This window comes from Uloborus diversus, chromosome 10 (assembly GCF_026930045.1).
Source record: "Uloborus diversus isolate 005 chromosome 10, Udiv.v.3.1, whole genome shotgun sequence".
NCBI lineage: Eukaryota > Metazoa > Arthropoda > Arachnida > Araneae > Uloboridae > Uloborus > Uloborus diversus.
Genome location: NC_072740.1, coordinates 82,191,119 through 82,217,301, shown reverse-complemented (window position 1 = coordinate 82,217,301; position 26,183 = coordinate 82,191,119). Strand labels below are relative to the sequence as shown.

The 26,183-nt window shown below is 34.5% G+C and overlaps 1 protein-coding gene across 1 annotated transcript in view; it reads left to right on the top strand.

Annotated features, from left to right (window-relative positions):
- Nucleotides 1-26,183, top strand: part of LOC129230975 (glycerol-3-phosphate acyltransferase 3-like) — a 95,662-nt gene that overhangs the window by 19,224 nt on the left and 50,255 nt on the right. The window contains exons 6-8 of the mRNA XM_054865213.1: nt 19,475-19,540; nt 21,060-21,134; nt 22,945-23,034. Of these exons, the coding sequence (XP_054721188.1) occupies nt 19,475-19,540; nt 21,060-21,134; nt 22,945-23,034 (231 nt within the window). The remainder of the gene's footprint in view (nt 1-19,474; nt 19,541-21,059; nt 21,135-22,944; nt 23,035-26,183) is intronic.

The following is a 26,183-nucleotide window of genomic DNA, read 5'->3' as shown; positions in this document are numbered from 1 at the left end:
AATCACACTACGTGAAAATAGAATTGACTTTTGATTTTATTTGGTTTCTAAATATTGCACATACATCATTTAACAAAAAGTCAGCAAATAAACTTACAAGGATGGCAAGCGACTCACTTGTGTGTCGCGACAAGGTTTATATACACTGGTGTGCAAAAATTAAGGACGAGACTGTTTTTTCAATATAACTCTGTACAAAAGCTTTCCAAATCAACACATTTAATACCATAAGATCCCCAATACGTAAGGACATGTGTAATGTAAGCAACACTTACTAAAAGAGAAATCAGAGGGATAAAAAGAAGCTTTATTGAAAAAGTAACATGGAGCGCAATGCGACTGAAGGCCGAAACATTCCTGTGATGGGTGTCCAGCAAGAAACATCCGGTCTTTAGTAGGGGATATGATCTCCCCTGACTGCTAGGCAGGTTTCACAGAAAATCCCATACATGCTCGATGGGATTGAGATCCGGAGATCGTGCCGGCCAATCCATACGTTCAATATCCTCACTCTCCAAGTGTGAGCATTATGTGTAGTAAAATTTAGACTTACTACACCGCTAGTAGAAGTGAACTTGCAAATAAAAATGTCCACAGCCTGAAGTTGGAAAGAAAAACACGTGAAGCATTTTTCCTCATGGAAAATCTGTATTTATTATCCACAAAGGATTACTTAAGTTGACGAACAACATCTTCATTGATATTAAAAAACATTTAGAAGAATAGACAAAGATTAGCCGCTAAAATACAACGATACATTCAGTTTTTACGAACATGCTGATTCCAAGGAATATACGGCATTAACGTAACATACAAAAATAGGCCTAAAGGCGTTTTATGACTTTAAAATTGACATCACGTTGTATTACGCCCTGCCAGGAGTAAAGGGCACTGGCAGACATCACGAAATCACGTACAACACATTTTGCGGCTATGTGAGGTGAGAGAGAGAGCGAAAAAGATCGCTCGAAGTATTTAAAGGTCTTCACATGGCTTTCAAATTAAGAATATGCAAAATACAAGATGTGTTGCCAATGCAAGAAAGTTAAAGATATGTTGCCAATCAAAAAGTAACTCAATCTACAAAAAAATTCTCGCGGTTATAAGATACAATGAACTGGTGACTCGGTTCACCCAAAAGTTCATTCACTTGACTGAGTCATTGCAACCGATCGCACACATGACATCACAACGTGATGCAATGTTTACATCGAAAAAGGATTGATACTGCATGATGCAAAAACGTATTTTTAATGTTTTTTTTTTTTTTCTTTTCAAATTAAGCGATTCTTTCACTTTTTGTGAAAGTTTAAATTAAAAATCTAACAAGCGGCCCCATTTTTGCAACATGCACAACAATCAGAAAAATTCACAATAAATTCAAATTGACAAAGTCACCATTGAATTTCACAAAAATTTGACACACCCAAGAAGTTCAAATTTAGTTTATATATTTTTCCCCCCCAAAAATAATGTCACAAAAATGTCCAAGTTGAGATTTGGTATAAGGTTTTGTCAAAGCATCAGCTAAATTTAATTTAGAACTCACATACATTAATTTAAACAATTTTTCATTTACTAAATTTCTCAAAAAATGATACTTTATATCAATATGCTTACTTCTTTGATTTTGTATAGGACTTTTGGAAAAATCTATTGCAGCAATGTTGTCACAAAATATTTCACAATTTTTCAAAATTAAATTCAAATTTTCATTTCTTAAAATTCTCATGATCCAGACAAATTCTTTAGCAGCCTCTGTCAAAGTGACATATTCGACTTCCATAGTGGAAAGAGCAATACATTTATGCTTAAAGGTTTTCCACATGATAGGTGCATTATCTAGCAAAATGATGTAACCTCCCATTGAAACCCTATCATCTCTACTAGCTGCCCAATCTGAATCAGAATAACATTTAATGTTTAAATTTGGAATATTTGATAACTTCAATTTAAGATTTTTCGTATACAAAACATAACCAAGAAGACGAAGTAAACCATGCCAATGTTTTTCACCATAATTAGATTGAAATTGGGAAAATATATTCAGTGCATATGTTATGTCGGGACGAGTTCTACTAGCCAAAAAGGATAAACAGCCAATTAAATTTCGATATGGTAAAGAATTACATTTATCTATTTCTAACTTACTAGTAGGCGAATCAATTTTTGAATAAACCACCCCAACCGAAATAGGAACATTACTAATTGGAATATTATAACTAGAATACAACTCAACAATTTTATTAATATATGTTGTCTGATGAATATACCAATTACCATCAATGTTTTGAAATTCAACACCCAGAAGTTTTCTGATTTCACCCAAAATTTTTAATTCAAAATGATTTCTTAAAAAATTTACAATTTCATTCAAATCAGATTTTAGTTTGCCAAAGAGTATGATATCATCAACATAAAAAAGAAGAATAACCTTATTTTTATATATGTAACAACAATTACACCAATCTAAACTAGTAAAGTTCATTTTCAAAAGTGTTTCATGGAGTTGATAGTACCACATTCTACCACTTTGGTGTAAACCGTACAAAGCTTTCTTTAACAAACAAACTTTACCAGGCTCTAGTACATATCCACTAGGTTGTTTCATATATACATTAGTATCCAAATTAGCATACAAATAAGCGTTATTTATGTCTACATGCAGATGACACCATTTAAAAAGACATACAAAAATACAGAAAAACAATCTGATTATAGAAAAATCAATGACTGGGCTAAAAACTTCTTGGAATGATTCTCCAGCTTCCTGAAGATAACCTTGAGCACATAATCGAGCGCGGTATTTCACAATATTCCCTTGCTGATCTTCTTTTACCGTATATACCCACCGATTTCCCAAAATTTTACTATGTTCAGGTGGATCCACTAACTCCCATACACCGCGATTATATATGGTTTGTATTTCCTGATCCATCGCGTTAATCCAATGTTTAGATTCCCTAGAATTAATGGCTTCTTTAAAATTTAATGGAAGTTTAATTTCAGCAAGATTTCCCTCTAAAATTTCTATTACCTTTCCCTCTTTTAAATTTTTGCCCGAAAAGTCAAAATATGATTCATCAAATTCAATTTTGTTATCATTACAATATTTAATAACTTCATTTAAAGAACGCAAGCGAATATTTGAACCTTCAATCCTATAGTAAATATCAGTTCTATCACCTGATGGTCTAGGAACAGCTTGACGCAACCAATTAATTTCGGAACAAGGTTTTAATTCTTCACTAGGACTATCACCGGAAAGCTCATCCACTCCCTGATTTGAAGTTACAGGATATTCATAATCAAAATTGTCAGGTAAGTATTTCATAACCTTTGGACTACTTGATCCAGAACCTAGTACAACATCTGCCCCTTTAGTTCCCTCATCAAAACTGACATTACATGTTTCTATGATTCTTTGTTCGTCTTCCAGCCAGACACGATAACCTCTAGTATTTTGAGCGTAACCTAACAAAATTCCTGGTTTAGATTTATCGTCCAATTTCTTTCTTTTCTGGCTTGGAACATTTACAAAAGTTAAACAGCCAAAAGTTCTGAGATGTTTCACGTTAGGCTTTTTATTGAAAAACAGTTCAAACGGGGTATGATTGCTCCCATGACAAGACCTATTCCAAACATAAGAAAAACAAAATGCAGCTTCCCCCCAGAATTTCGAAGGTAAGTTACTCTCTTTTAAAAGTGCTCTAACTCCCCCCATTAATGTCTGGTTAAACCGTTCAATTATGCCATTCATCATCGGTGTGTAGGGATTAGTTTTCTCATGCCTAATGCCACGGTTATTCAAGAAAATTTCAAAATTTTGATTGCAAAATTCTTTCCCCCCATCTGTACGAATTGATTTAATTTTCCTCCCTAAAAGCCTTTCATTACGATTTAAAAATCTTACAAAAATATTGAAAACATCAGACTTCAATTTCATAGGGTATACAGCAACGCGTTTTGAAAAATCGTCCATAATGGATAAATAATATTTCTCTCCCCTCAAAGTTAAATTTGGGACTTCACCTACATCCATGTGTATAAGCTCTAAAGGTTTAGAAGATCTCACGGCCCCAATCGATTTAAAAGAAATACTCCTAGCTTTAGTATATTTACAAATTTCACAATAGTTAACATTTTTATTCAGTTCAGGAAGACCTCTAACACTATTGTTTTTGCTAGTTCTAGAAATATATTCATAATTAATGTGACAATATCTCTTGTGCCATAAATCTTCAGGTGAAATTTTACCAATTTTTTCAGAAATGTTACAAACAGGTTCAGAATTATCACAATGTTCACTATTTTTCAAATACAAATATCTATTAGGCTTAAAGAAATATAAATTTATGTCATTTCTACGCTTTGCATAAAATAATTGATTCCAATTTTTGTCATAAACTTTAAGAATGGTATTATGACCAACAAATTTGTTACCTTCCTGTTCCAATTTAGATAATGACAATAAATTACGACGGATTTCAGGATTGTACAGAACATCTTTCAAGATAATTTTCCTATGTCTACCATTAATTTTGACCAACAATTGAATTGTACCAATCCCTAAAATATTGCTTTGTTTACCGTCAACAGCCATAGACATTTTTAAGTTATTAACTGGTCTAAAATCAGAGAAAAGATTTTTATTTTTAGTGACATGTGACGTAGCTCCAGAATCGGCAATCCACGTTATATCTGAATCAGATGAAGTAATATTCAAAGCTTCTGACTCATTAATTTCACTCACATTATGTTGAGAATTAGAAGACCCTTGAGATAAATTTTTAGAATTTGACTTTGCCTTAAATTTAAAACAATCAACCTTTTTATGCCCAAAAATCCCACAAAAATTACATTTCCCTTTAAATCTATTTTTACTACAATTTGACACAGGTTTACAACTACTTTTACAAGGATGGATCTTACCGGCAGGTAGCGAATTCGGAACGGTCACATACACAGCAGGTGTCTGTAGTGGAACGTTCATTTCAGAAATTCTATTTGCTTCGAGCAACAGTTCTTGCTCTATTTTCAATGGGGTAAAGTCCACGTCAGACCATCTGTAGATTTGCTGTACAATGGATGCAAACTCAGGGGGTAAACTCCGGATATACTGGAAACCTATGTAAAGGTCGGACATCGCATGGCCAACTTCTTTTAATTGTGACGCGGCTGCTTTCACTCGGCAGATGAAAAGACCAACAGTTTCGCCATCTTGAAACTTGACTTGAAAAAATTTATCCAACAGGGATATTAATCTGGCACGGGTGTCAGGTTCAAAATACTTGCACAAGATTTCCCAAGCTATCTTTCCTTCAGTAGTGCATTCGATGAGAGGTTTGAATTCTTCTGACAGGAACTGATAAATGGTAGTATAAGCTCGAGTTCTTCTAAGATTTATTTCCGCTTTATCTCGGAACGTCAATTTTTCTTCTTCAAGTTTCTTTTCTTTTTCGTCAGCTTCGATGAATTCCCAGCTGCCCGAATGACGCAAGACAACTTGTATGTTTCTCTTCCAAGTATTCCAATTATTGGCATTTAGTAAAGGTATTGTAGGGACTTCCATACTTTCAAAATTTCACGATGTTTTAAAAATTCTTCAGAGCATAAAAATTCAAATTTTCCAAGTTCTTCAGGTTATGGCCAGGAATTGCAAAGTCCAGGTGACCTGGGCCCATAACCACTTGTGAGCATTATGTGTAGTAAAATTTAGACTTACTACACCGCTAGTAGAAGTGAACTTGCAAATAAAAATGTCCACAGCCTGAAGTTGGAAAGAAAAACACGTGAAGCATTTTTCCTCATGGAAAATCTGTATTTATTATCCACAAAGGATTACTTAAGTTGACGAACAACATCTTCATTGATATTAAAAAACATTTAGAAGAATAGACAAAGATTAGCCGCTAAAATACAACGATACATTCAGTTTTTACGAACATGCTGATTCCAAGGAATATACGGCATTAACGTAACATACAAAAATAGGCCTAAAGGCGTTTTATGACTTTAAAATTGACATCACGTTGTATTACGCCCTGCCAGGAGTAAAGGGCACTGGCAGACATCACGAAATCACGTACAACACATTTTGCGGCTATGTGAGGTGAGAGAGAGAGAGAGAGAGCGAAAAAGATCGCTCGAAGTATTTAAAGGTCTTCACATGGCTTTCAAATTAAGAATATGCAAAATACAAGATGTGTTGCCAATGCAAGAAAGTTAAAGATATGTTGCCAATCAAAAAGTAACTCAATCTACAAAAAAATTCTCGCGGTTATAAGATACAATGAACTGGTGACTCGGTTCACCCAAAAGTTCATTCACTTGACTGAGTCATTGCAACCGATCGCACACATGACGTCACAACGTGATGCAATGTTTACATCGAAAAAGGATTGATACTGCATGATGCAAAAACGTATTTTTAATGTTTTTTTTTTTCTTTTCAAATTAAGCGATTCTTTCACTTTTTGTGAAAGTTTAAATTAAAAATCTAACACCAAGAGCTGTTCCGCAGTTACTGTGTGATGACATGGTGCATTGTCGTCCATGAAAAGGAACTGCGGACCCATAGCGCCTCTAAAAAGACGCACATATGGAAGAAGAATCTCATTACAATAACGGGTCCCGTTGACTGAACCTGCGTCGAAGATGTGAAGGTCTGTACGACTACCAAGCAGGATGCCTCCCCAAATGAGAACACCGTGACATTCATACCTGTCCCTTTCAATGATGTTCGGGGTTATGATTGCGGCTTCCCCGCTCTCTCCAGATGAGTATGCGATGAGAACCGCTACTCTTTATATATTTTTTTCTATTTTTAAAAATTGGGTTCAAGTAGCCCCTAGCTGAAGCCAATTGGTCCCATTCAGAATCGCAACTCAGACTGAATCTGCTCTCATCTGTAAAGAGTACTCGTCCCCATTCATTGTCTCTCCAATTCCGGTGTTCCCGGCACCACAGAGAACGCCTTCTCTGATGGGCAGGCGTTAGAGGTACACACCGTATAGGGCGTCGTGCAAACAGACCACCACCGTGCAGTCTTCTCGCCACGGTAAAACGCGATATCAGTTGTCCAGTCGCCTGTGTCGCGTGTCTAGCGATTTCTCCCGCTGTCTACTGCCTGTTTCTTCTGGCCTGTAAGACATAATACCGGTCATCTGCGGGTGTGGTTCCTCATGGACGACCACTACTGAACTGCCGGATATCTGTTCCTGTAGTTTGAAATTGTCTCCAAAGTCGTGAAACGATGCTGTGAGCAATTCCGAACTCTGCAGCCACACTTGTCACACTGTGGCCTCCCTCCAACTTCCCAATGATTCGACCTCAGGTAAAAGCATCCATATGTCGTCTAACAGATTGATTATTCGCCATTCTCGCTGAGGTAGCAACTCGGTGTGATTTTAACTGCTATACGGCGTGCAATCTCTTTGCCAGAAATACTGATCTTACACCGACAACATGCTTTATACTACCCCATTACGTTTGCCAGCATATCTGCGCATGTGCTACCGTACATCACCTTACTTAATCTCCTGATCGGTCTTTCTGTCCACTCTGCCTCTTCGTTCAGCTGATATGCTAATTTTTCGACTTCATCCTTAATTTTTGCACACCAGTGTTCTTTTACGTGATACATATCACATGATACAAAATTTACATTTTTTGGCGTTACCAGATACTCCCCCTGCAGTTCGAAAGGCGTCATAATTGAAACTGGACTACAGGACGAGAGATTCTTCCAGACTTCGTGACAGTATTTTTTAACTGTTCGGAACTTGAAAGCTCATAATAAAAAAAAAGGGGGTTTGAGTTTATCTATAGAAATAGATTTCTTTCCATCTATGTCCAGATGAAATACTTTATCATTTCTGGAAATTACTTTGTAAGGACCAACGTAAATGGGCTCCAGAGATTTACGCACACGATCAACTAGCATAAAGACATGAGTTGTAGTTGACAAGTCTTTAAACACAAATGTAGAATCTTTTACATGATGAGAAGCTGGAGCAGGTCTAAGTTTTCTCATATGTTGCTGCAGGAGATTCACAAAAACCAATTGAGAGATACGTGGATGGGAATCAAAAAAAAAAAAAAAAATTCTGGTAATGTGAGAGGTTGACCATATAAAGCTCAGCAGGCGAAACACCAAGATCTTTTTTTACACTTGAAGGGATCCCAAGCATGACGAAGGGTAGGGAATCCAACCAATTTACAGAATGAACCATCAAAGAACTCTTTAAATGACAGGGAAAGCATTCCACGAATCCATTCGCTTGAGGATGATAACTAGTAGTTTTAATTTGTCGAGTTCCCAGAAATTTGCAAAGGGAAGTGAAAAGATTACTTCGCAGGTTCGAGCCACGATCTGTAGTGAGAACGTGAGGAACTCTGAGTCTAGAAACCTAACCTTCTAAAAACATTTTAGCTATGGTATCTGCAGTCTGGTTTTTCATAGGAAATGCTTCCCGCCATTTGGAGTAACAGTCAATGCAAGTGTGTAGATAGTAGTTTCTGCATGTAGGTGTAAACAGGCCAACGATGTCTAAATTAATATGATGAAATCTTGACAGAGGCAAAGGAAAGGTGCCTAGAGCAGATTTTGTATGTGTCTTGTGATTTTAGCTTTTTGGCAAGGCAAACAAGACGTACACCACCTTTGACTGTCCTGGCTCATAGATTTTCACACAAAATGCTCTTTGAGTAATTTCAAGGTAGCTTCAATACCAGGATGAGACAAAGAATGTATAAAATCAAATACTTTCTGTTGAAAAGTCTTCGGAACATAGGGTCTCACAACTTTCGTTGAAACATCGCAATATAACGGCTTGTCGGTTGTAGTGAGACACTAGTTTGAGATCAAGAGACCTGTTCTCGAATCAAGCAAGGACAACAATTCTGTGTCTGTAGATTGATCAGCAGCCATTGTAGCATAGTCAATAGAATCCGAAAAATTTATTTGGGAAATTCTAGAGAAAGTATCCGCAAAGTTTTTTGCCGGAAAGATGTTGTAGATCCATAGTAAATTGACTTATATATTCAATATTCCTAATTTGACATGGAGAATAACTATCGTGCTTTTGAGAAAATACGAAAGCAAGAGGTTTATAATCTGTAAAAATTACTATTTCTCTGCCTTCCCACATATGTTTGAAGTGTTTGACAGACAAATAAGCAGCCAAAACTTTACAATCAAAACACTATATTTCTGCTCTGTGCAAGAGAGTTTTTTAGAAAAAAAACCTATGGGTTCAACTACCCCGTCAACGCTTTGCTGCGAAACAGCTCCAGCAGCAGAATCACTAGCATCTACTGATAATGATACTTTTGCATTCGAGGCAGGGAAAGCTAGAGCAGTAGAGCTAATTAATAATTCTTTACATTTTTCAAACGAGTTGATGGTCGTTTTGTTCCACAAAATAAGAGTTATCATTTTTTACTTTTCCCTTTATATAGTCATTTAAACAACCCTGAATTTTAGCATTTAGCCAGAACATTTGAAAGCTTTTTCCCCATATTTAAAATGATACCAACATAATTTATGTGGACCATCAACTAAGTTTTGTCTAGTTTTGGACTTAGAACTAGATGATTGAACTCTATTACAAAATTTATTGTTATTTTAAAATCTGGATCAAGATAAACGTTTTACAGAATTTTTTAACTGAATAATTTCATTTTTGAGTGTTTCAATTGTAGAACTACTTTTAACACTAGAAATTGCAAATGAACAGTTTGAAACTTCATTAGTTTTATCGGCCATTAAAGCTAAACCAGCTAAATTATCTGTAGAGGCTGATAAAATTTGCTGCATATTAGTAGGCAAAGATTGCAACCATAAATTACGTAACAAGTTTTCGTCAATGTTTTTACCTGCCAAATTCTGCATTGCATTTAGTAAATGAGAAGGCCGACTATCACCTAATTGAAGATCGCGCAATAACTTTTGAAGTTTAATTTATTCAGACTGAGCGAAATAAGTAAGAATTTTTTCTTTTAATTTGGAATATGCATCATCAGTTGGCGGATTGAGAATCAATTATTTAATGCAATTTAGAACCTTTGTATCTAAAGCAGCAATGACATGGTGAAATTTTGTTAATCTGATAACAATGCCACTTAACGTAAATTGGGATTCAATTTGAGTAAATCATAACTCAGGGTCAGTTTCCCAAAATGGAGGTGCTTTTAAACTGACTCTGGAAAGTTCCAATTTTGAATCACTTGAAATTTTAACATTTTCATTTAAATTTTCCTTAGACATAATTTTAGTTAAACTATATCATACTGAGTTTAATGATATATTTCTATAAACACAGGGCAGAACAATTAAATGTAGTTTCTAAACAATATAGCTGATCAATCCAGAATGAAAAAGAAGTCCTCGCATAGATAAGAAATACTGGCAATGAAAACAAACAATGCTTCACTTACCCAATTGAAGAATTTAAATGGACGTTTTCACACATCTGCGAATTCAAGCACAATAAACGTGTAAACGCTTTGAGCGAATGGCTCAAGTCTTTCAGCGTTGAAATCTTGACCACCAAGTGTTTTAAGATTTTGTGAAGACAGTGCAAAGTTAGAACTGGGTTTAATCACAAGAACAATGATGTATTGACAGGAAAGAACAGGTCACCAATGTAGCTGGTATTTGAAGTAGCTTAAAATTATAAAGCCGAAATCCCACTACCTGAAAATAGAATTGACTTTTGATTTTATTTTGTTTCTAAATATTGCACATACATCATTTAACAAAAACTAGGCAAATAAGCTTAAAAGGATGGCAAGCGACTCACTTGTGTGTCGTGACAAGGTGCTTTACTTGATACATATCACATGATACAAAATTTAGTTTTTGGCTTTGCCAGATACCCAACAGAAAGTGACCATATTCAGATTTGCAAGAGTGCAAAGCATATTATTGCATTCCCAAACAATTTTGGATATCATTACAACCTAGGGTGTACCCAACTCAAAATGAAAGGGGGGTAGACCCATTTTTTGGGTGACCAAGGGGGTCAATTCCTACCCCTAAGATACTAGAAATCATATAGTTAGGCATTTTGTTTTCCCCCTATAAAATGCATTGCATTTAGTATATATGGGAGCTGTTACCCCCCCCCCCCTCCCCTCCCTCTCGCCAACATCATTAAAGATTGCCTTAAATTTAGTTTTCAGGGCTTGAATTTTGAAAATTTTCCGGAGGAGAGCTTACGAAAACTCCTCTAACATCATTGAAACTCAACCAAAATTAAGTTTTTGGAGCTTCAATTGGAAAGAGTTGCCAGTCCCCTTAACCTGTTCAGGATCAGCAGAAAAAGGAAGAAGGGCTTCCCCAGGCCTGTATGCTCTGCAGGGCACCTGGCGATTTTTGTTGTTAAACCTGATTTTATTTAAAAACTATCTGTACCCGACACACGTTGCTACGCCAACAAAAAAATACATCATTATACTGATTTTCATGACAATCGGTTGAACGGGGCAAAAGTTGCTACTCTGCAGTGCCACCTGGTGGCGAGTACCTTCAATGAGCATATTATGCACCTTCTCCTTGGAAAAATACATATATATAGCAATTTTCATAATAATCGGTCCAGGTATCAAGTGAAGCCGTGACTATACTCAAATTTTGTACTCACGCAGTTTGCAAAATCAATCAATCGCTAAAAATATCAAATAGAAAAAGTTTTAAATCCCCCCGCTGTATGAAAAGCCATAAAACAATCAAGAAAGAATTTATTTGTTCAAACTCAAGAAAAATGGCAACAGCTAACTTCTTATCAATGAGATCTTTCACGCGAATTAATTTCTGCAGCCGATAATTTTATTCATATTTATCCAATGGATTGTGATTTAAATTGGAATAAAAAAGGAACTATCGCTCGGATTTTTTTTGAACTGATCTATAAACATTCCCAGTACCAAAAATAACAAACGGTGAAAGTTTCAGCCAAATCTGCCACGTAGTTTTTGAGTTCATGGATGACATACAGACAAACATTCATTTTTATATATAAAGATTTAACCATTAGTGCAATTAAATGTGAAAATTTTGGTTCAATACCATTATATTCTATGAATACAGTCCAGAAAAATTTTCATCATATTAAGAAATATAATTGCTTATTTTGAGGGAAAATGTTTTTTTCCCCAGTAAAAAGGCTGTGTGTATGCGTGAATTTTAAAAAGTTATAAGTTTGCATTCAAGCATTCAAAATACAGGCAAAATGTTAGAAAATCAGAACAAAAAAAAAAAAAAATATCAGAATGAAAAACAGTATATCAAAGTAATTATAGCTGAAATGCTTTTGAAGCTTTGATGTCCGCTTACCATTAACTTGCACTTAAAATACCTGCACTATAACCCACATCCTCAAACTCTCACAGTCACTACTTATAATATTCAAAATTATTACCTTCATTTTCATATTTGATTCGTTCATCAGTTTTGAAAGCTGACCATTAAAAATTTCATACTTTTATCCCTGGTGATTGAAATAAGACATCTTAACCATATGGAATACAATCCAGCAAACTCAAAACTGAAATTTTTATCCCCACCCAGGGTTGCTATTTTGTCCACTTTTTTTGTAAAAAGTCCGGGATGCTGGAAGAAACGGGAAAAAATGGACAAAACTGGACGAAATGTACAAAATGAAAAATAAACTGATGATACATACATGAATTTATTGTTATGGTGTAATAATATTAGTATATTATTCTAATACATTTTCTATTATGAATTAATCATTTAGTTAAAATAGAATCATTAGTTTTAGAATTTCATAAATCTAAAAAAAAAATTTAATTACACATTGGTGCAGCTAATTTTAGATCATAATTTACTTAACAGTAATAAAATTTAACAATCTGAATGCACTATTAGGCATGAATAGACTATTATATACAATGGTAGAAAATAAACTCAATTGCAGAGTCAAATGAAACGCTTGGAGACATACATACAAAACAAAGATTTATAGACTAAAAATATTTTATAACTTATATTTTTCGAGTTTTTATTGATGTCACCCATAGTAAAATATTGATCTACTCGGCATATGTTATGGATATATTAAGAAAAATTACTACGTTAGTAATGTTGTGGGTATTCAGAACAGTGTACCGGAAGAGGCTATAATAGGAAAGAGGGTAGCTAGCTTTAAAAGGGCCATTAATCTTCATTGAGGACTAATAAATTGACTAGGGAACAGCCTAGTCAGAGCCTATTGCTGATCATCACATTTGTATTTATATTGCAAGAACAGATTTCACTTCATGCCAACATTTATTTTATTAATATCAAGTAGTTTTTTTTTTAATATGATTTTTAATGTTTTGAATTCCAACCTTGAAAAAATTTTTATTTCTACTTTTTAATTTTATAAATGCACTTATTATAGATAATAAACCTCCACATGACAGATAAACATCTTAAAAGTTACAGCAGATGTGCTTGTGTTATAAATGCTATTACATGCATTATAATTCATTTTAATACTCATTTGATTTATTAACGCTCTTACATAAACTTCAACTGATCCTACTTTTTAATTTTCACTTTAAAATATTTTACAATTAATTGTTTATATACAGTACAACCCCTCTTAATGGACACCTCTCAAATGTGGACGCCCCTCTTATGCGGACAATTTTTAATTCCCTGATTCCAAGGCAAATAACATTATTAAACCTCTGTCTTGCGGACACCCCTCTGTTGCGGACAAAATTTTTTGTCCTGTTTGTGTCCGCATTAAAGGGATTTTACTGTACATATTTATGTATGCTATTTTTATGTTAAAATGTTACTTGAATAGGAAAAATCTATGTAATTATATATATTTTCAAACTTCAAATTTTTAACTCAAAACTTTCAGTTTACTGATGATGTGGACGAAATAGACAAAATGACATTTTGTCTGGGACGTTTTTTTCCGGGGTGGACAAAATAGCACAACCCTGCCCCCACCCTTGACCAATAAACATTCATCTTTTCCATTTCACTAAAATATAAACAAACGCAACGAGCAAAAGTCAGAAATCTAAGCTCTGACTAATCCAGCTTCAGAGGCTGTAACATGTGCAGTTGTTTTTCTTATCCAAATCCACATATTTAATCACAAAGAATTTAACCGAAAGCACATTACGAAGATCAAGACTCTGTAGAACCTTATTGGTAAAAGTAAAGGACTTCAACCACCATCTAGGGTCGTTTAAAAATTCAAATAACATTGTTCCAAACTGAGATCACACAGGCGTGATCATGGCCCACCTGGCAAGGAAAGTCTAATTATGCCCTCGATAACGTGGCTCCTGAAGAGAGAAAAGAGTGATCACGGTCGCTGGCAGGTTAACGTCACCAAAGATAGTCTTACAACCGTGTTTTGAAGATTTAAATTAAAAAAAATTCCTTGTGATTAGTCCAGAGTCCCGCTCTTTCCCCTAACACTGCCAAAGATTGTCTAAAACTATTTTGCAAGTATAATTTCAAAGAGTTTTCTGGGAGAGTCCCCCACCCCCCGGGGAGTCTCCCGCCCCCGGCCCTTTCCATAGCATAATAGGTGATAATCAACAATCATTTTAAAAGATACTTGGTGAGCTACTGAACCGCCCATGCACCTCCCATTCAATTTTTGATCTCGGAATGGTCCTGAGAGTCGGATCATGCCGCGGCAGCAACTTCAAGCAAGTCTAAGTGTTACAATAAAAACACTTACTGCTGATCCAAAAGAGGGTTTTAACCCCTTTGATTAGACCAAAAAGAGTCCAAAAGTATATTTTTAGGCTCTTAATTGAAAAAAATTTTGAGTGAGAGTGCCCGTTTTCTGCTATCCTTCTTAATATCACTAAAGGTAACTTAAAGTTGCATTATCAGAATTTGGATTTTGAAAATTTACAAGAGGACATCAGCCGGTTACCCGCTCCTTATGCCGTAATTCCAAAACATAATTGAAAATCATATTTCTTAAGACTTCGAGTGCAAACACTTTTCTCTGAAGGAAGTCTTTCCCTTGTCTTACATTGCCAAAGAGAACTTTAGAATCATTCTGAATGTGTTTTAAGGAGAGAAAACTCTTAAATTTTCATCTAATTCCCGTAAACTCGCCCAAAGAAAATTTGTAATGGTGTTTTTAAAGCCTTATCGTTTGAAGACCCCTCAAACCGTCTCTTCTCTCCCAGCGTCGTCAAGCGTAGGCCTTATAACTTCAAACAATTTCCGGGTTTGAGTCCTAACATGTCTCCCAAAATTGCGTTTTTAAGACGTCAATAACAAAAAACAGTCCCAAATAAGTTTCTAAGGCTTCAAAAATTTCCAGAGGAGCACTGTGCAAACCAAACCCTTTCTCTTGTGTTACTACCAAATCTAGCCTGAAATTGCGTTTTCAAAAAAAATTTTTTTTTTTTGAAATTGCGTCTAAAATGAGATACTGAACCCTGTATCAGTTTGGCATGTATTTCAAAACATTGAAAATACTCCTAGGTCTGCACCTCCCTTACAAACAATCATTTGGGTGTTCTGAACCCTCAGAGCTCATGAAAAGTGATTGGTGGTACATATTACTATTTCATGTCCAACTTGAGTGCCAACTAAAGGTCCTTATATATGTCATTGGTAACATTCGCAGTTACGACATTTACGACCAACACACATCTTTTTTTGAACCAACAAAACTTGTACATTATTGAATTTTCACTAAGTGATATTATAAAAATGAATTTAAATTATCTAAGAAAACATTTGCTCATATTATTGTTCAAAGGAAAAAATTCCAAACAAAACAGCCAATAATACCACCTGTCCCTTCCCCTGTCTTCTCCCTAAAATCTTTTAATTTTTCTGTTTTGCTCCCCCCCCCCCCCCCCCCCATCCCGGCTTTACGATTTGTCTACCAATGTGCAATATGCTTCGAAAATCTTAGCAACACTGTGACTTTTTCGTCTTTTTGTTGAAAATTTATGCCCCCCCCCCTCTTCCCGAAACAAAATCCTAGCTATGGCCTTGTAATCAAGACATAGAAGTGCTCGAGTTACAAGGTTTTCCCTCATTATACAATATCCTGCAGAACCCTTTATCCGGGAGGGAGAAAACCGGCAACTTTTTGCCAAGTTTCCCGACTTTTTTAAAATATACATATTTAGTAATTTTTGAAAAACTAAGCATTTTTTTAAAAAATACCTGAAAGAATCTGAACAGTTTCTTAATAAATACCATATTACTCGCATATTCCTTCTGAAAATGTTTAAAATAACAATTTTCAAAGGGGCAAAATTTTCGGAATATTTTCTTGAATTAAAAAGTACCCTCGTAAGTCTGAAATTTTTGTGTTTCATTCCTACTGAAAACTAAAGAAATAAATATTGTCGCATTCTAATGCCATATTTTATTGAATGGCCTTTAATTAAAGCCATTGAGAGTCATGTCGCAAAAGTGCGGGAAATGCTGAAAACCAGATTCGCAAATTTTTCGGATTGTTGATCATGGAATTTAGAAATCATGAAACGCAAGACTGTTATAAGGCTGCAAAAACTCAAAAATCAAATTTCTATCGATAATAACTCAATGCAAAAGCAATAGTTATCAAAAACTATCGTAATCGCAAACACAAACCATTTACAAAAATTTATAAAAAAAACTCGTTCATGTAAACAAATTCTTTCACACACTAGGGTAACGGCACCAGTAACAGACATGCTTAAGACATCGCTTTCAGGTTAACTCAATTTTCTGACCCTTTAAATGTAATTAGATTTTTGAAACTATTTTTCTCCCATGCAATAACATCTCATCTAACGTTTGGCTGCTTCTGGATCCTTTGAATTATTCAATTCTATTTTTATTTGCTAAATTTCGAAGAAAGCTCCAAACCCCAGTAACAGACACAGAAAAATCTGATGATACCCAGTAACAGACAGGGGATGAGTCATAGAGAAAATCCCATTTTTCTCTTAAAAATTTGTAAACGTTCTTTGTTTCTAGTACAAATTCAAATCAACAATAATTGAGTACCTACCCAACTAGAAAATTTTCATCACAAAAAAAAAAATTTGAATTTTCGTCATTTTAAATTTAAGTTATGTTTTTCGCAATCACGAGCGTGTGTGTGTATGTACGCAGGCGTGTGTCATTGTGTAGGCGTGTGTATGTAGGCATGTGTCTTTGTGTAAGTCTGTGCATGTATGTACATGCACATTTGTGTGTGTGTAGGCGTCTGTGTGTGTGTGTGTGTACATATATGCAACAGTGTGTAGGAATTCATGTGTGTAGGCATGTGTGTGTGTACATACGTATGTATGTGTGTGTAGGATATGGCGCAACCTGGAGACGGTTTTCGCTAGAGGAGCAGCATCGCGAGGTGCCGAGCGAACTGCAAAGGAAGGCGGGGGAGGGGAGAATAAAATCATAGGAACGTCATGCAAAGGTCAAATGAAAACAATGAGAAATTCATGATTGCTCAACTGAATTTGGCTTCGAGTTTTTAGCAATGGCTGAAACACATTGGCCAAAAATTAAAACCGCGTCTTGCTTGTCATCCACCCTGAATCCGACTTTTCTAATCCTCAACCATATACTGAACTTAATGCTATCTAGGATTCTTACGCATTTATGGATCACTGTTGGTGGTAGAAGATGCCCAGCATCGTTTGCAGTGAATAAAACCGACACACCTTTCATTACAAGCACTTGGGATACCTTTGGACTGAGAAAAAAAAGTAGTTTCGTCACAATTAAAAGTTCAATTTGGATTTTCTAAAGTGCAAAGATAATTGTTTTCTTTTAAATAGTCTTAAAGGGTCTTGAACCAGTTGCCTAGGCTTTCTGTAATTACTTTTGAATGGGACAATGTGAGGTTTTCACTGATACTATGAGTGACTGAAGGGTTCCATTAAGGAAAACTATTGTACCATGATTTCCCAGATATTTTCTCCTCATCCTTTGAAAGCACTAGGTCTGGTCCTATTCTTCTTATGCTAGGATGAACCCCTTTCACTTTGTTCAAAAGTGTAACTCATGGGGCTCTATTTTTCCTTCCTGAAGCGGCAACACTCATACCATTACTATTTACATCCAATAAGGCAGCTTGCATCTGTTCTTCACTGTAAGAGAATTTCCTCGCATGGGGGGGGGGGCATCCTGAACTGAAAAAAAGAGATTTATTCACTATTCTCTGACTTCCCAGTAACTGACATGGGTGTCAGTTACTAGAAAAGCGAGTTTTCTGGAGATGAGTAACAGACATAGATAAAACTCACATTAGAAGTGATTGTATGAGTAAAACGATGAGAAAACTTTAAAGAGCATAGTTCAAACATTAAAAATACATCTAGCATGCACTCATGTTGACATTTTACAATGCAAAATGGTGGTTGAAAACACTTACCTTCTTAATGTAAACAGCTAGCTGCAGCATGAAGCATCAGCTAACCTCGAGGTGGCTATTCATAACCTTCCACTACTGCCTTATAAATACCTACTGACTCATGAAATTCACTCTGATAACACTAGATGACTGCACCGCATTCATTGGCCACAGCAACATCAGTTTAACCCGCCTAAAATTCTTATTTTAATCCAAACTTATGACTGTCTGTTACTGGACCCTTGTCTGTTACTGGTGCGGTCACCCTATGGTAGAAAAATCGCACATTTAAGTTCAAAAACTTGTTTTTTGCCCTTCCCTTCATTTTCTTTCGTTTTAAAACATTGAAAAGGTTTTTTTTTTTCTTTTTCAAACTGAATGTGAGGGCCTCAGGTCATATGAATAACTTAAATTTTTTAGTGTTTAAATTATTCTCCCACTAGTAGTTCTTAATCTTTCAATATTTACAAGCATTTCTGAGCTGTTTTCTTCTTTATCAATATGTATTACTATTTATTATAGAAATATGAGTTATAAACAATCGACCACTAACGCTTTTTAGTGATCCAGGAAACCGGGGAATTCAGGTATCTGGGGGTAGGGATGATCTCGATCTTCCTGGATAATTGATTCTCTACTGTATAGAATTAATTATGTAACTGAAGAAAGTGGTCTACTTAGACAAGTGGTCAATTTTAGTCTTTAATGTGTAGACTTTTCCTTTTTAAACCATCCAAATCTGAGCAAATGATAAAATGTCTTAACTTAATTCTCCTGAGAATGCTGTACTTTTGCATTACAGAATTTCTAGGATTTCGCAACTGCTAAATTTGCAGTTTACTTCTGGGAAGTTGTTAACTTATGGAGGAAAAATATTTTTAGACTGGTTGTTCCTAGATTGTCTGCCTTATAATCAGTGTTTAATTATGGTGGTGCCTAGAGATCATATGCTTGCAATGTTTTTTAATGAGAAAAATAATTTTTCTCATTTTACCCCCTTTTTTTTATTTTTTAAATAATTTTGAAGTAAATCTCTGTTTAATAAATTACTTTTGCGAAAATATGATTCAACAGGTTGTATATTAACATTGTTTTTTCATTATCAGTTTTAGACTTTCAATATTATGGGGACTTGGTTTCATCTTACGTTACTGGCTTCTTCTACCTGCTAGGTGAGCAGATTCTTTTTATAAATATTGATTTCTTCCACTCTTTCTGATCAGCTTAAAATAAAGTATTAACTTGGAATTAGGGGTTTTCGACAAATGATATCACACTTTGAGAGGGAGAGAGGGGGGTTTGAAATTAACAATTTGTGACAAGAGGGAAAGAGGGAGCAACAAGAAGTGTGACATCTTGCACTTTGTTGAAAATTAAAACATTTTTTATAACAATATGTTTGTGTAATATAATTTTACATGTGACAAGGGGAGCAAAGGTGATAAGGTAAAGAGGCAAACTTCGTGATGAAGGTTGTCAAATATGTTGAAAAAAGGTGTGTCCATCAGTTTATGGACAAACCCTTAAAATGTATGAACTGCAGACTGGAACTTTGATAATGAAGTGAATTTTCTTGTGTATGTTCTCCAAGTTAGTTACAAAATTTTTTGTCAAAAGTATTAGATGCAAAGTATTAATTTAGAATTGTGTTAATTGCTTAGATTGATGTTCTTAGCTCATGAGCAGCTATTGGCTACATTGCCTTGAATCGTAAATGAATACTAAATTTTGACATGAAATAGAAAATGGAATTTTGATTTTAGATTTGAAAAATCATATGATGCCTGCTTCAAACTGGGAGAAACAGCTAGGAAAGCCACTTCGCTCATAATCTGGCATTGCATTTATAGACTGCTTCTTCCATGGATCCACAATTTTCTGAACTTTGTAAAATTCAGTCTATTGACACATACTCCTACATAATTTCAAAAATGTATTTTTTCACTCATTCCCCTCTCATTAAAGCTGTTTTAGAAATAAACTTTTTATTTCCCAAAAATTGTGAAGAAATGGGAAAAACTTCCAAAATAACTGATTTCATTCAGTGTTCAAAGCCATTAGTGGAATAATAACCTGATTGCAATCCTTAGTTTTTCAGAAAGTTTTTTTTTTTTTAAATCAGTAGTGCAATTTTACTCTCCTGACTTTTTTTTGAAGGGTCTACTTTTGGTCGTAAACTTGTTTTTAGGACAAACAATTTAAAAGTTGATTTTTTGTAATCATAATTCCTATGAAGGATCCCTTTTTTAACACTCAAATATGTTCCTATGCAGACAGAAATAATTTTAATGTATTGAGCATAAATTCAACCTAAAAAATCCTCTAATTTTGCAAGTATCAATATACTGCGGGGGGGGGAGGGACATGTTCTTGATACCAATTCTGTGTAAGCATGTGATGCAAAGCACTCTTAAAGGTATTTAGACACAGTGATAAATGTTTCAAAAGGATTTTTATTGGCTAACATTTAAAATAGCCTTAAAATCTGCAATGGTAATTTTTATTTCTTATTCTCCATTTCTGGTAATTTTCAGTTTGTAAGCGATAGAATTATTTTATTTAATTTCTATTTTATTTTCATGCTATTCAACTCTAGTATTAAATATTTGATATTAAGTATTCAAATGATGTAAACTTGAATGTTTTTACTAAGATTGCATTGATGAAAGCCCACTTTTTTTCTTTTTGTAGAATATTCATTACATTTATTGGCGTCGGATGGCTGGTAATATCTACGAGCATTATAGGATGCATTCCTGAAAGCAGGTTAGCTTGCTATTGTTATTTTGTCTCACAGTTAATGAATTATCAGTCTTTTATATTGTTTCTTTCTTTCTTTTTCTCATAATGATCAGTTTATCAAGCAAATATCTCTTATTTTCTTACTATAAAAAAAATCTTTGAGTGTTATGACTTTTTTTATGATTAAATTTTTCTTTTTTTTTTGCATATTTTTACCTTCAAGGTTGTGGCTTATCTTCAGATTTTTAATTTTTCTATAGCGTAATTGTTGATCTATTAGTATTCACTGCATTTGGAAAGTATTTGGAAACAAAGTGACATTCATGGAAAAGGAAACAGCTACTTATCATTTGATGGCATGTACACATGAATACAGATAGAGTGCATCTCACCATTGAAACAAATCAATATAAATAAAAACAAAAGAGAAAAAAAAAACTAGCTAAACATCTTAAAGCGATAATGAGATGGTTTTTTAAAATATATCTTTTCTCATCTACAATAACCTTTGCTTGCTGTAACTGTGTTGTGATTTGCATGTTGGAGGCTATCTCTACTGTACCCCAAATACTTGACAAATGAAGTGCATAGAATTTTTTTTCTTCACTTTTCAAAACATCTGAAAACTATCACTGAGGCTTGAACCTTTGTATAACAGACACGCTTTTATGCTGAGCAACAAGGTTCCTCTGTATTTTATGAACCAACCAATACTAGTAGTTCAAGAGTGATAGTGTTAATGTTTGTGATGTTCTTGTCTGATGAGAAAGAGTGTCTACCTTCTGTAAGTTCGTGGACATTTGGCTGACAATCCTATAACTTCATAAAAATGATGTAAACTTTGGATTTTAGAATTTGGTAGCTGATGTTATGTTTTGCTCGCTATGAATAGATGATCATGATGAAAACATCAGAGAAAAGAAATCCCTGCATCAGAAAATGCATACTTAAATAGCAATCAATGTTTTGATGCACAAAATTAGCAGACTACTGCAGACACTTGTATCGGGGTTATGTGGAACCCCTTTTTCAATGCAAAATAGTGAACTTTTGGGATGTCTTTACATCTATTGACATGCTTTTACTTCTCTGCAGAAAGATATTTATTTAATGCATACATATTGTTGGCAACTATGGTTAGTTTTGTCTGAGTATTTGGTGAACAATAACTAATTTCAATTTCCAGTGATAGTTATGTTTAGTCTAGCTGTCTAAAACTTGTTATGTACCAATCATGTTTTTTATCATTGCTGTTTTTTCTTTATTGTAGCCAAAATTAAGTGGCTTGTTTTTATTGATGGCTAATGTTTACCTTTTAATTTAAATTCATCGATTTGACATTGTCGCTCATGCTAAAATAGTTGCTGTTCTTGCCTCTGTTAAACAGGGAAAAGTTTAACTGGTAACACCAATAATGCAATCAGTGTTAACTCATTCGGTCCCAAGTGCCAAATTATTCTTTTTTTTTTTTCTGGGGTCTGTTATACAAGGGATGCCTGTTTAAACAATTATATTAATTTTATTGTTAATAAAAAAAATATGTTTTCATTTCAAAATATAATACGTTTGAAATGGGTTGAAATCATGTGTGTAATAAATAAATCTTTGGATTATTATTTTATGTCAACAGCTTCAATTATTTACTGAAATATTCAATGTTGTATTTCTGAAATTGATTTTATTTGCCTAAAAGAATTACATACAACTAAGAATTATGTGTATATGTATACAAGTTTGGATGCATGCATTTGAAACTTGATTATTTTGAGAGAAATTGTTAAAAACATTGAAAATTTGTGAAGTGAAATTTAAAAATAAAACTTTTTTGTTTTAGATTTAAAAGGTGGATGTATTGGAATGTAAGTCTTGTTTGCTTCAGAATACTGGCTAGATCATTTTCTGCAATTGTAACATACCATAATAAGTAAGATTTATATAATGTCTTCTTAATTTGTAAAAATTAGTTACTTTTATCCTGAGGGGGTGTATGAAAACTCCTGATTATCCATGAAATCGGGTGACTAGTTAAAGGGAGAGGAAATATGTGGATTATTAAGAGGAAAAATTAAAATTGTGTCCAGATTAAATTAATTCCGGAGAAATTTCTTAGAGAGTGGCATCAGCCCATTTTGACTTAAGTATATCAGTTCAAAAAAGGAAATTAAAAGATCGTTTACAAAACATGCCTGGGCATCCTGTAGTATTTGTAGCGAGGAAGAGCAGGTATTAAATATCAGGGAAAATAAATCCTCCCAAGCCATTAAAGAGAGGAGTTTTCATTCTTTCTAATGTTTAAATAATGAGAATTTCAATTGGTTTTAGCTGTAGTTAGATTATATTTCTATTTGAAAAATTATGTTTGCCTAAAAATATGTTATTATGAATGTACGTAGATTTTATATTAATTTATGTAAATAATTTGCAATTTATATAAATAGTTTGCTCACTAGAATGCATGTTTTGAGTTTTCTTTCAAAATCATTGGTCCTTCTTGATACCACCACCTATTTTACAGCTTTTTCGCTGAATGGGACCAATTGGCTCCAGCTAGGGGCTACTTGAACCCAATTTTTAAAAATAGAAAAAAATATATAAAGAGTAGCGGTTCTCATCGCATACTCATCTGGAGAGAGCGGAGAAGCCGCAATCATCCCTCGAACATCATTGAAAGGGACAGGTATGGAGGTCGCGGTGTTCTCGTTTCGGGTGGCATCATGCTTGGTAGTCGTACAGACCTTCACATCTTCGACACAGGTTCAGTCAATGGGACCCGGTATTGTTACGAGATTCTTCCATATGTGCGTCTTTTTAGAGGCACTATGGGTCCGCAGTTCCTTTTCATGGATGACAATGCACCATGTCATCGCACAGTAGCTACCGAACAGCTCTTAGAGAGTGAGGATGTTGAACGTATGGATTGGCCAGCACGATCTCCGGATCCCAATCCCATCGAGCATGTATGGGATTTTCTAGGCAGACGCTTGGCAGCTCGTACCTTACCACCAGTAACGATTCGGGAACTTCGATTGGCGCTGCAAGACGAATGGGCAGCAATGCCTCAACAACTCACTGACGCCCTCATTCTCAGCATGGGCATACGCTGTGAAACCTGCCTAGCAGTCGGGGGAGATGATATCCCCTACTAAAGACCGGATGTTTCTTGCTGGACACCCATCACAGGGATGTTTCGGCTTTCAGTCGCATTGCACTCCTTGCTACTTTTTCAATAAAGCTTCTTTTTATCCCTCTGATTTCTCTTTTAGTAAGTGTTGCTTACATTACACATGTCCTTAAGTATTGGGGATCTTACGGTATTAAATGTGTTGATTTGGAAAGCTTTTGTACAAAGTTATATTGAAAAAACCATCTCGTCTTTAATTTTTGCACACTAGTGTATGTATTACATCCCGGAAACAAAAGTGACAAAACTAAAAAATTAAAAAAAAACATCATTGGAAAAATGGAATGTTTTAAGCAATGCTATTTTTGACTGAATTATTCTCAAATGCAACAGTATGCACAGAGCTTTCATGTTGTTATATTTACTGATTATTTTGTAATCTAAAATAATAGTGTTAGACTTAAAGTTCAAAAATCTTTCTTCTAAATTATGTTATTTTAATTAATGTGTCACTATACTGATTTTATCCTTTTTACATCATTGCGTACTAACTGTGTAGATTAACTCAGTGGGACATGCAATATAACAGACAGCCCAGTTATCACATCCAAAGAATGCATTGTCATTCTTATTAGAACTCATCAGCCTGAATTAATGAATAACCAAGCTGGAGGCAGATGTCATCTCATTGAAGCTGAGAGCGCCAACAAACTGGTAGATAAAGCAGATTTATCTCACCAGAAAGTGTCTGCTGCATGGTTCAGTCCAACTCGTGAATTGAAGGCAAAACTTGGGTATTGAACAGTAAGTTACCACCTTTACGCAGGGCTAAAGTAGAACTACATGCAATATACCAGACAGCCCAGTTGTCACATCCAGAGACTGCAACCGGGCTGTCTGGTATATTGCATGTAGTTCTGCTTTAGCCCTGGCTTAGGGATGGTAACTTACTAAACTAAGTGCATCATTTTGAGATCTAAAATCAATAATTAGATAAATGTTTTGAAAATTATCTGTATTGCTTTTTTTACCAGGGTGCGATATAAATCAGAAACTAGATTATTGTACCAGATATTATTTTTAAGGCAAAGTATAACCCTCAGTTAACATATATTCTGGGCCCAGCTAGTGTTTGTAAGGTACTGTTAACTCAATTTATTGGTGATTTGTTACATGGGTATCATTCTTTTGTATGACAGAATATTAGCTTGCTTGGTCTTCATCACCACACATCCTTTTCAAGAAATATTGTAAAACTTCAAAACTTTGGGAAATTGATTTGAAATATCATTCTATCACAAAATGAATATTTAATCTTTGCAATTAATGAATGTAAAAAAAATGAGAGAAACTTTTTATGTTCCATAACATATGAAAACATTTACAATTTTTTTTCCCTTTCTGGCTTGTAGATAAATGTGACACTTAACTAAGGAATTAATTGTCATATTCTATCTAGATCAATTTACTTGTTCAATTTATCTATAAACATGTTTTATGAAATAATACCAGAATGTATAGGAAAGGGGTGGTGATATCTTCAAACCATTCCCTTTCCTAAAAATATCAGTTTGCATCTTGTATAATGTAGATGTTTTATATTGCTAAGAACTTAAATGTCTCTAGCTCAACGATAAAATATAAAGTATAATTTATGCAAAAAAAAAAAAAAAACTTCTCCAATAATGCCACACGCTTTTAGCAAACTAAGGAAGAGTTTTCTCATAAGCTGCTTCATATTCACCATTGCTTATTTGTCCTTATTTATAAAATCTTATAGCTTCTGCTGTTTCATCCTTTTTTTTTTTAAACTTGTTTTAAAATGCTGTTTAATGAAGCTTGGGAAATGATTAAAAAAAATTGAGTTCTTCAAAAGGTTTTCAGAGAAACTAAAGTGACTTGGGAATAATTCCAAAAGTAAGAACTCAGTAACTACCACGAGTCACCCTGCC